Source organism: Arachis hypogaea, chromosome 8, assembly GCF_003086295.3.
Source record: "Arachis hypogaea cultivar Tifrunner chromosome 8, arahy.Tifrunner.gnm2.J5K5, whole genome shotgun sequence".
In the NCBI taxonomy this organism is placed as follows: domain Eukaryota; kingdom Viridiplantae; phylum Streptophyta; class Magnoliopsida; order Fabales; family Fabaceae; genus Arachis; species Arachis hypogaea.
Genome location: NC_092043.1, coordinates 41,317,885 through 41,330,300, shown reverse-complemented (window position 1 = coordinate 41,330,300; position 12,416 = coordinate 41,317,885). Strand labels below are relative to the sequence as shown.

The 12,416-nt window shown below is 32.5% G+C and overlaps 1 protein-coding gene across 1 annotated transcript; it reads right to left on the bottom strand.

Moving 5' to 3' along the window:
• Positions 1-9,091: 9,091 nt before the first annotated feature.
• LOC112707514 (protein TEEBE) lies at positions 9,092-11,873 on the bottom strand. The gene is made up of 3 exons (XM_025759267.3): positions 11,589-11,873; positions 10,677-11,171; positions 9,092-9,854 (listed from the first exon to the last, which is right to left on the bottom strand). The coding sequence occupies exons 1-3, from the start codon at positions 11,674-11,676 to the stop codon at positions 9,334-9,336; spliced, it is 1,104 nt and encodes a 367-aa protein (XP_025615052.1). The 5' UTR covers positions 11,677-11,873; the 3' UTR covers positions 9,092-9,333.
• Positions 11,874-12,416: the final 543 nt, after the last annotated feature.

Sequence of the window (12,416 nt, the reverse complement as noted above, 5' to 3'; positions counted from 1 at the left end):
AAAGAAAAAAGTTGGAAGAACCAATTTTATTAACCTTAAATATAAGAACAATTTTGTTTCGCTACTTCCCCAACCTTATTGCCATTGCTTCCCCTAAACAAATTGCTGAGTAAAGCATCAATGGCTACTGCATTGTTATGTACCACAAGTAATAAGGGGTAGGTATGGTGATCTAGTGAAGATACTCTCTATCTGCCTAAAGGATTTGGTAGGCAGTGCGAGTAAAGGAAGGTATGTTTTATGTGACACATGGATCTCTACTCTTTTGTACTTTATAGAGTTATTGTAAATTGAAGTTATTGTTATTTAGTGGTTGAATTTGTTCACACAAAAATGTATTGTATACATTAATCAATTGTCAGAGTCAGAAAAGAAAATAAGAGGAGTGTATATGGTCGTTGGTTAATTATGGTAGGGGCTGAAATTAAGTTAAATCTTCGAGATTATTTTGTAGTAAAAAAAAGGTCGAGGACGAAAAAAATTTTCAATCCCTAAAGACCAAAATCGAACTTAACCCTTTTAGTTTTCACTTGGGCTATATAATTAATTTTATTTGCATCACAAATATGAGCATTTATCAAATTGCAACTTTAAGAAGGAAAAAAAACAAGTGCCGATAGTAATGCATGTTAGCCTATGATAATTTCTTTGGCGGCTTGGTTGTGGAGTTATTTGTATTGTATTCTAGAAAATGTGGCATCATGCGGTCAGAAAATAACATTCTGTTCCCTAGAAGCATTTTACTTATTATAGATGTGGTGTATGTTTAATGATAATTTCAAGTATGCAAAGTGGTCATCTTGTTAAATCTGCTGTTCATGTCTATTTTTGTAACATGGCATTAGTTTGTCCTTCTAATGTTGTCATCTTGTTAAAATTGTATGTACCCATCCTTATTTGCCCTTGCAGCTATTAGCTCTTGAAATTTTTGTTGTCAATAAAGATTCAATGTAATTAGAATTACAACTTTGATACAATCCATTAAAAGATCACATATAAATCATACTCAGCTCTTTAATTTTATTATTTTTTATGAAGCTTCTCCGTTATCCTTCCCTGATACTCAGCTTCTCTCTATTTTTTGCTAATTTATTTGTAAGATATGTATACAGTGTCGAACATATCATCATTCATTCACATATATCACCATGTCTGACTAAATGATTTCGCTGCTTCACATGAAAGACATGTCTTTAATTTATTTGCACTTGTTTGTCCTATTGTTACAAAAATCTGATGGAATCAACTTAATTATATGAAAAGCGCATTGTACCATTCTATTTTCTTCTCTGTTTTCAATTGAATGCCATCGTTTTCTTTTTATCATATTAATTACATTTAGAAAAGTTGGATCATAAACTACTATACCAATAGTTTGGATCAAGCTCTTAAGAAATTTGTAACATGAAAAAGTGAGAATTTAATTACTTTTAAATTAAAAAAAATTATAAAGTCAACAATAGTATCATTTTAAAAAATGTATATGTTGATACTATTACTGAATTTTTTTAATTGAGACTTGAAAGTATGTATCTAATTTCTATTTAGGGATTGTTGCTAATTTATAGGAACAGAACTAACTTTTGGATATTTTATGGTGAGCTATCTGTGCTTTTAAATTTGATAAATGATTGTTTTATCTCCCTTTGTAACAAACTACTTTTTTGTTGTTATTTATATTTTCGGCGTCCATTTAGCTCATTACTAGTCTTGGCAAACCGGAGGATGAACCAATTTGCATAGGACTAGATGGCTGATGGAGAATTAATATCGGTTTAGAATTTTCACAAAAGAATTACGTCGTAAGGAAAGTTCAAACTAATAATTAATTCTCGATCAAAGTTTAAAATATTGTCACAATACAAACCAAAATAAACGGGAGTAGTATCTCGGGTCGTTCTTCCTAAAAATTGCAATCGAGTGCTCAATTATTGGCTATGTGGAAATCGAGGGTTTTGGTCGCAGTATACAAGAAATGCAAATAGTAAGAAATTAAAAAAGCAAACAATAACTAAATATCAAAAACAATTAAACTAAGACAATTAAGGAAATCAACTAAGAAAGATCTTGGTAAGAATTGATGGTTAATGATCACGATCTTTGTTACTAACCACAGCATGATAATTACAAAAAGCAAACCCACTTCATCATTCCCAACATCGGAGAAAAGTCAAATGACCTTAACAAATCCTACTCCATAAGTCATAGCCAACTCATTAATTAACTTAGTGAAAGACTAGTAGTGTCAATGAAAATAAAATTAATCAAAATCTCTAAATTATCAATCAACTTGGACATTAGTAACTCAAGATTATCTAAGTTACCAACTCAAGCCAAAAATAAAAAAAGTCTACTCTATAACTAAAGGAGACAATTTATCAAACACATAGAGTGCAATAAAGGCAAATATAAAATGCAAGAATTAATAAAATCTATAACTAACTAGGCAAGACAAGAAAACAATAATAGTAACTAAAGCAAACATCAAAGGACATGAAAATCTCAAATTGTATTAAATAGAAGTGAAATTCAACAATTGTTTATAAATTAAAATAAACAAAATAAAAAAACTAGCCAGAGAAACTAAGCAAATTGAGATTATAAAACAAGAAAATGTAAAGAGAACTACTTAAGAACAAGAATAAAAATCTACATTTAAGATAATTTAACCTAAAACTATCCTAAATTTTTGAGAGAAGAGAGATTCTCTCTTTAGAATTCTGTAAGACCCGAAAAATTATAAAATGATTAATTTGAATAATTAAGCATTTAATGGAAGTAGTCAAACATATCCGAACGAGGTAAAAAATTAAAACTTAGGAATTTAAAAATTTAACTATGATAATTCGATTCAGTGAATTTTTCTGACTGAAAAAATGTAATTATATCAGAAAATTACATAAAAATGCGTTCTGGTATTTTAGCCAACTGTACTAGCTTAAATCTGTTCAATATTGAGAGTGAGGAAGTTAGTTTATGAATGAACAAAGTTAAGAAGTTGAAATTTATAATTTAGAGGAGTGAAAATAATTAGGATGTGAATTAAACACCAATCTTAAAGTTTTGACCCAAACTCGGGTCAATAGGATAAATCGAGTGAACCAGACCCAAGTGGGCTCAAGCCCACTATATATAAGCCTCCTAGTGAGGCATTTCAGCCCCATTCACTCACCAAAGAGGGGAAGAACACGCTGAGATTGAAGAAGAGAATTTTGAGAAAATATTGTGATTTTGATTGTTTAGGGGTATTCTAGTATGAGTTATTGGTGAGTTTCACCCCCAAGTTTTGGTGGGCAAAGGTAAGGATTCACTAAAAGCCTTGTTGTTGGTTGAATTTGATAAATCCTAGTGTTGATTTTGGAACAATGTATGGAGGAACAAAGTCCTAATCAGCTTTAGCGATAGAAGGAGAGGAATGCAAATCTTAGACAATGGTCCTTGGTGCATAAAAGGAAATCTCATCAACTTACAAAGATGGTCACTGGGGACATTTTAGAGGAGATAAACCACGACTTCATGGCTTTTTAAATTCAAGTACATGGAGTACCAGAGAAATTCATGAACCTAGAAGCAGCCTCTAAAATTGCAGATTTAATAGGAATTATCAAAGAAGTGAAAGATCCTGTCTTAGACAACACTCTCATGAGAAACTTTTTGAGATTCAAAGCCATAATAGACATTTTAAGGCCCTTCCAAATAGGATTCTAGCTAACAAGAGACTCCCATCCAAAAACGTGGGTAAGCTTCAAATACAAGAGATTACAATATTGCTATTGTTTCAATTGTGGCATCATAAGGCATGAGAGAATGACCTATAGCATACTCACAATCATAGGATGCTGGAACCCTAACATACCCAGATACTCAGTGAACCTAGGAACCAACCCATCCAGACCACTAAACACCATGGAGGCAAGAAGACAAGCAGGGATGTTCGAGCAAAGAGAGGAAAGAGAGGCATGTGCGCCACAAACCAAAGCCAGAGAGTATGAACAAAGGACAACGAAAAGTGTTGTTAACCAGTGGATAATAGAGAGTGATGAGTCTGAAGTGACTTCTAAAGATAAGGGTGGTGCAGTACACAAGGACAGCAGGAGAGATGCATGAAATAAAGATGAAGAAATTCTTAATCCTCAGAAACAGGGTAAGGAGCACAACAAGGAAGATCTGCTACAAAACAATCAAATAAGTTAAGCTTCCAAAATCAGAAGAGAGATAAATAGAAAGAGTGAGGTAGAAAGAAGGGTGATGGAGTGTCTGAGCAAAAGAAAAGGGCACAATAAGCAATCAAAATGGGTGTCCTGTTAATATTGGGCCCAACACAGCAGCTCCAATAATTTAAGACCAAGAATTGGACTACAAACAAAAAAGGGCAAAAACCAATCAAGATGGTGCTCTGATGAGAGATAATTCAAGTGGACTCAACCCTAACAAAGATATATCAGGAGGTAATGTTAGCCCAAGCCAACTTACAATCTTTAGGAAAATTGAAAATAATAAATAAGCCTTGTTACCATCTAACTACCTAAGAGCACTCTCAATCTATCCATAATACCCAAATAGAAAGATGCTGGTATGCAAAGAACCAAAATACGGGATATGGGCTACAAGGGAAGCGGCCAAAGTGAACAAAGAAAAAGAAAAAAAAAAGAATGGAAGGCTCTATCAACTACGTGGAAGAGGGCAACTATTATGTGGAGCTTCCACCGGAGGAGGAGAAAAATTTGGCACAAAAGAACAACGACAAAGAGAACTCAGCAGCATGGGAGAGGGTACTAGTAATGAGAATGAAGAAGGGTCTGAGTCTGAAGAGGAGCAGAGAAGCAGTAGCAATTTACCTAATCATAAACGAGGACTGGGAGCACGAAGAAGAGCTAAAACAAGCAAAAAAGTTCAAAGGAAGTGACACTGATGAGAAAGAACGTCAAGAGCTTTACCAGCACAAATGTACATAAAACAAAACAAGGAAGAGAAAGACTCAACGGCTGCCGCAATAGTAGCTGAGCTTAGAAGTTTATGTAAATAATATAGGCCTGCCTTAGTATTTCTAACAGAAACTAGAGCAAGAGATGTAAGAATCAATAAATTAAAAAGAAGGTTGTCACTAGACAATCACTTTTGTGTGGAATTCCGATACTTGTTCGATGGGCTATGAATTTTATGGAAAAATAGTATAAATGTTATTGTTTATTCTTGGTCTCAAAATTTCATTAAGGCATATATAGAAGATAATAATGGCAGCAGATGGGAATGCATTTTTGTTTATAGTAACCCCACTTTCAAACATAGAAGAAAGTTATGGAGAATATTATCTACAGATAGAGGATATTCAAAAGAGCTCAAGTGCTATATTGGAGACTTCATTGAGGTCTTATACCAAGAGGAGAAAGAAGAAAAGCATCCTAAATTCAAGATACAACTGGAAGAGTTCAGAGAATTTATTAATGACAATGCACTGATGGACCTGGACATGAAAGGAAATAAATTCACTTGGTTCAACAATCCCAGAGATGGATTTGTTACTCGAAAAAAATTGGACAGAACCTTGGTCAACTGGAGTTGGAGTCAACTGTTGTTTCCTCTGATCATTGTCCCCTTCTTCTCCAATTAAACCCAGAACAGAGGAACACCAAATTGTTTAGATATGAGACATTTTGAAAAGACAACGAGAAATGTGAGAAAACTATGAAGAAAGGCTGGGACAAAGTAAGCGTAACTGATGGAAGTTGACCAGAACTTCTTACAAGAATGAAGAAGTGCAAGCAAGAGCTAGGAAAATTGAGTAAAAGAGTGTTCAGAAGGGCTGATAAAGAGATAGAAAAGTTTAAAATCAAGTTTCAGTGGCTACAGAACGGCTCCTACACCTACCAACAACAACAACAAATCCAAGAGACTAAGGAAGCTATTTTTATATTGTAGAACCAACATGAAAAATTTTGGGGCCAAAGAGTAAGAATTATATTGTTAAAATGGAGAGACAAAAAAACAGCTTTCTTCCATACTACAACCATTCAAAGAAGAGACATAAACATAATAGAGAAACTAAAAAATGGTAATGGGCAACGGATCCAAAGGCAAGCAGAAATTATGCAACTTATCGAGAATCACTTTTCAAATCAAGAGGGGAAGGTGGAGATGAACGAGTGCATTAGCAAAATTTCTAAGAGGGTAAATGAAAATATGAATGAATTTCTTAATCGAGAAGTCAAATATGAAAAAATCAGAGATGCAATTTTCAATATGGGTAGTCTTAAAGCCCCAGGACCGAATAGATTATATGACTTATTTTATCAGAAACACTGAGACGTGATTAACAAAGAAGTGTGTGCGGTGGTTAGAAGTTTTTTCAAGGACGGCCTTTTATTAAAGGAGGTCAATGAAACTCGTGTGGTGCTAGTCCCAAAAGTCAAGCAAGTTGAGAGCCTTAACCATCTAAGGCCCATTAGCTAGCTGCTGCAATTTTATTTACAAAATCATCTCAAGGGTGATAGTTATAAGGTTGAGGAGGATTATGGACCATATTATTTCTCCCATTCAAAATGCTTTTGTAGGTGGCAGACAAATCCAAGACAATATCGTAATTGTCCAAAAAACTTTTCATGCTATAACTAAGAGAGGCAGGAATAGTTCAGACAATTTAGCCATTAAGTTTGACATGAATAAAACTTATGATAATTTTGAGCGAAACTTTTTAGAGAGAACTCTAAAGGTTTTTGGCTTCGAAGAGTGATGGATTAGGCGAGTGGTGGAGTGTGTCAAAAAAATGAACTACAAATTCAATAATAAAATATGAATAAGTTATTATATAAAATGATAAAATTTTAAATTTTATTAGTTTAAAAAATATTAAATTTAAATATTTAAAATTATATATTAAATTTTAATAATTGTATTATGCATTTAATTAAATTGATTCAATTATAGTTCAACTTGGATTAGAATATTGAATCATTGAACCAATCTTTGATAAGTTCAATTCTCGTAACCTTAATTACACAGCATATATTATCACCATCTAATATTGATGCATCAATACGAAATTCAAACACATCTAGAGTCTTTACAAGACCCTATTACTACTTCCACTTCTAGATCAATACAGCAATATCATGAGACTACCTCTTCCAATACTGAGTCATTTATATCCTCACATCATCAAATAACTCATACTTTTACACAAATTACTCAAATAAACCAATATTAGAGGCAGTCACGAATTTAAAAAATTTTGATAATGAAAGTAAAATATAAAAAATATTATATAGATACTAAAAATTAGTCACAAAATTAGTAACAATATATTTATATTATATCTAATATTTATTTTATATTTTAATATGTGAATGATTTGATGCTAATTTTTTGTGTATACTTAATAAAGTTGACAAACTATAAACATAATACGATAATAATTTTTATAATTATATTTTGTTATTGTCAAATTTGATTAATCTTTAAATTATCTAACCAACAAATTAAAAATACTAAAATAATAATTTAAATAATAATATATAATTTAAAATTCTATTCTATAGCTAGATTTTATATTTTAAAAAAATTGATTAATCTTTTTATTGTTAATACAATTAAATGTCATTTTTTAAAATATATATTATTAAATAATCATTTAAAAATTCATCTTCTATACGATTAAAGAACCCACTCTTTATAATATTTATAGCTGATTTTTTTTCAACTATTACAATTACTATGAATAAAATTAAAACTAATTTCTAAAAAAAGTACTAATAAATAAACAATATTCTTTCAAGTCTCAACAGATTTTATAATAATTTAATTTAATAGAGTTAAATTTAATTATTTAATAGAGACAAATAAATATTATCTTTATATACTACTTACAAATTTTTCAAATTTTAGCGAGGTACTTGCCCCCACAACTTCCTTAATAAATCTATCTTTGATTCGTGGTATTAAAATTTGTTAAACATCAGCACTGTTTATTACATCACAACTAAGTTATATTTTATTTATTAATAGATTTATAAGTTATCATTCGTCGCGATACTAACTTCCATTTAAGGATTTATCGTTGACCAATAAATTACTGTATATATAAAGCAAAATTCGAACCCTCAAAATTTGCTTAAACGGCGAACCCAACTTGGTTTACTAAATACACATTTATTCACACACAATATCACTATCAACAATGCTAGGGAACCAACTCTATATAAATCAAGAATCAGCTAACTGATAAACCAGAGGCACCGGTAATTTTAATTCTTGTAAATTGGATGGTTTTGGATATGATTTCTATATTTCATGTGTTACGCATTAATAAAACATAATTAATTATATGAAACCAACTAATGAATGATCAAAGCATCTGTTTCGTGATTCTCTCCTAACACTAGCATATCTTCCCTCATATTTTGAACGTGGTCAACAATAATTTAACAAACAAATTAAATTATAAATTAATAAAACTAATTATAATTAATTATGTTATTTCATTCTTGGCTGATTATTAGTTAGTTTCATATACTTTTTCTTTCACTATTAGTATATGGGTTCTATATTCTTCACTCAAAACTCTAATCCTGTAGGCTGGTACAACTCTCAAATATCAATGAGCCAGGTAAATCTACTATTTGTCCAAACCTCAGCTGCAAATTGGTTATGCCTCAAATGTGTCCAATGTGACACAGCCCGAAGGAATTCTTAAAAAATATCCAACACCTAACCTTCGCAAATGTCCAAACAAGTAATGACCCAGCCCAATCCAGAATGGAGACTAACTTTGACTCAAACCCCTTCAAAAAGCCAATGAACCGTAGTTCAAACTTCAAATGGCATTTGTCCCGTCACCTGATGTAACCAACAAAAAAAAAATGAAGCAAAAACTTCAAAGACAGATTGGCTCGGCTGGCAGGCAGGCAGAGCCATCGGGCCTGTTCCCTTCAAGGACACACCACATGCACGTGTCCACATTTCACGTTACCCACAACAATCTCTCTATCTCTTCACAAACACCTCCGCTTTGATATCACATGTTGCATTTTATGGAATCTATTATATTATGAATTAGAATACAAATTCAATAAATAGATAGATCAATAACACATGGTGACAATCAAAAACTAAAATATATTACTTAATCATTTCATGAACATTCAACTCCCATGATTAAAAATTTGATCTTCAAACTCTTGAGCCAAATTTTGTAATGAACAGAAATTAATATTGGTATCTTGTGCTCAGCAAACTAGAGTAAAGGAGTGGTATGGTCTCGTGCAATTATACAGAAGGCAGGCTCAAGTAACTTGCAAAAATCATAGTTACTAAGTACTACATTAATGGTTTAACAACTTAGGCGACAGGGAACACTATAACTTGGTCAAGAACAGGGCCACAGAGAGATCCATAATCATCAATTCTGGTATGGTAGAAGGAGCTGTAGAATGTGAGTCTTGTTCTTGGTGCAACTGCTTTGAACTTGAAGCTCACAGTTCTGAATTTTCCCTTGCCTTCAGATTTGAAGGGAACTTTGAAGGTGTCCTTGGCGGCAAATGCTTCGACCATCATGGATCCGTGGCAGCCGTTTTTGGCATCTCCAACTGAAAATGTGATGTTGTAGACTTTGTTGGTAACTGTTCTGATGATTTGGGCGATGGCACTTTCCCTGCCTGCAACCAGTTCCACTGCTCCCAACCCGAATGGGATATTGAAATGCTTTGAATCTATGAACTTAATGGCTTTCAGGGATTCGATGATCCAACCGGGGAGCGGCGACATCAAATCTTGCTGCTCAGGAGGGAGCAGAACACCGTTGGTAGAATTGAAAATAGGGAATGGACCCTCTTCAAAACCCGGATTTTTAACCAAATTAGCTGCACAAGAGACAACATAATTTCATTATCAAACGGGTAATTATGTTCATAGGTCCAAAAGCATAGTGAGAATTTAGTTAACAGTAGAAATGTATTGGCCATCTCAATTTCTCAAAAGAGCATAGAGCATGGAAATTAAAATAATTTCTTCTGTTCAATTGACATACTCATATCTGAATGAGTTATAGCTCAAATGATATAATCTCTCCATACTCATCTAAAAGGTTGCAGATTCAAATCTTCCTATCTTTGGTTAAAAAAAAAAAAATTGGCATACTCATAAGCCGACTATCGGGATCTAGCTTTTTAAAAAACGAGGGCATAGGATCGAAAATGTGTTTGAGGATTTAAATTGGTAAATAATTTAAAAATTACATCTATTGGTAGTAAAAATTTTATTTTATTTATATGAAAAAACCCTCTAAAAGTTGGTATTCCATTGAAATAAAAACTTCATGACCATGGGATAAAACTGTCATTCCCTCTCAGTTTCAGTCATCTACTATCTCCACCATTATATTAAAAACATATCTAAATAGACACTTATATTTGGTGCACAAATACAATTATGCTAGGTGTCATCAAAATTATGAATTAAACCAATCACTAGTATAAAATATACACTAAAAATAAGGTTAAATTATACAAATATTTATATATAAATACATAGTGACTGATTTTGGTGTTGAAGCAGCATTTTTTATACAAATAACTTTACCCCAAAAATAATGTCATATGAAAGAACTCATTAGCAAGATACTTAACAATTCATTTATACTCTGGTAGCATGTTATAAAATTCAAATATGTTAAGGTTCATTACCTCTTGAAGGCAATGGAGGGTAAAACTCTCTGATAGCAATGGCATCCAAAAGCGGACCACAAGCCGGATCTTCCTGAACTCCAGGGTTGTGGAAAGTAACTTTAGCGACATTAGAAGTGGCCTTGAATCCCCAAGCAATGACATCACCATTGAGGCTATACAGTGTCTGCAGAGGAACATCTCCAGTCTGTGGAGGCACAGAGATCCTTAGGACTTCATCTTGTGCACAAGTCCTCGACGCGCCGAGAATGAGCGCGTAATATTGGCCAGGTTTGACCTTGATGGTCTGAGAGATTGAGGCTTCATTGCCAAGCCTTACAGCATGTATGCCATGAGTCACTGGGAAGAACATGCCTCCGGGTTGTGGCCCTCCGGTGACATACTCAACCAAACCATTGATCTCCCATTTTGGTAACGCAAATTTTCCAATGAGTTTGGTTTTCTGGAGGGATTTGGGGTTTGGTTGCTCCTCAAAATTTCCATTTTGAAGGTAAGCTGTCCAGAAACACAGTTTCAATCCAAGCACATAGCCAGTATTTACTATTAAGTTTAGATTGGAAAAATAAATGTTCATTTTCAGTTTGGTCAAGTGCCAAAAAACATTTTTCCCTTAAAATTGTCATAAGGCTCATTATAGAAACAAAAATAGTGGTGGGTGTTGAAAATTTAAAAGTAACGGATCCATCACCTTTTTGTTTTTTTTTTTTTCTTTCTTTTGTTCTTTGGTCTATTGAAGGAGTAGAAATAAGTCATTAACATTAGACAACTGTGGCCAGTATGGAACTGTGAGTGCATAACGCTGAACAGGAAAATATTTTTAAATGAAGCACAGAGTCTACTATAAAAAACAAAACAAAACAAAAACATAGATCTAGTGTTTCACTTTGGAAGAGACTTAGATGGGAGCATTACCTTCAGGTACTCTTGGCTGAATAACAGCAGAAGCTGAAACAGCAACCAACAAAGCCAAACAAAGTGTAGATACAAGTGTCACTGCCATTTTCACTACAGAATCTAGGGTCTAAAGCGGAAGAGATAGAGGAAGAACTGAAGAAGTGTATGTTGTTGCTCTAGAAGAGAGCAGAGCTTGGTGTTGAAGACTGAAAAGAAGTAGAAGGAGCTTCAGTTGCTTTTATAGTTGGAAAGTGGGAAGGACCAAAGGGGTAAAAGTAAAACTATGGAGTATGGAGTATGAACAGAACTTAGCAACAATCACGTTGGAAGGCCCATTGGGGACACATGAATTCTTTCCAAAAAAATAAGAAATTTTTTTAACCGGCTTTTTCTGCACCAATCATGCTGTTAATTCAATTCTTTATCATTAAAATTAATAATTTTTATCATTTTTAATTATTAATTCAATTCTTTTAATTTAATAATCCAACAATATACTTTAACCTATACTTTTAAATATTGATAATTAATTAATTATCAAAAATAATATAATATTTCTTATAATAATTTATTCATAAAATTTAATATTCTTCTTACAAAAGCACTCAAATATTATATTTTTGAGACCTCCCTTAAAAATTATTTAATTTTTTAAACTATTCTTACTCCTTTCATCATCTTCAACTTTTATTTATTATTTCATATAATTTGTGTGTTTAACATATTTAATATATTTAAGTTACTAACTTTTTTGAGGGATTTTTTTACTTAATTAAATAATATATAGTTAAATACATATATAAAATAATGTTATAATAATTGTGCACAAAATAAATAAATTAACAT

Excerpts from the sequence above, each read along its gene's own strand:
- LOC112707514 (XM_025759267.3), bottom strand. The coding sequence starts at position 11,676 with ATGGCAGTGACACTTGTATCTACACTTTGTTTGGCTTTGTTGGTTGCT. Across the intron at positions 11,172-11,588 it reads TCAGCCAAGAGTACCTGAAG|CTTACCTTCAAAATGGAAAT; the intron begins GTAATGCTCCCA and ends GTTTCTGGACAG. Across the intron at positions 9,855-10,676 it reads CCCTCCATTGCCTTCAAGAG|CTAATTTGGTTAAAAATCCG; the intron begins GTAATGAACCTT and ends TCTCTTGTGCAG.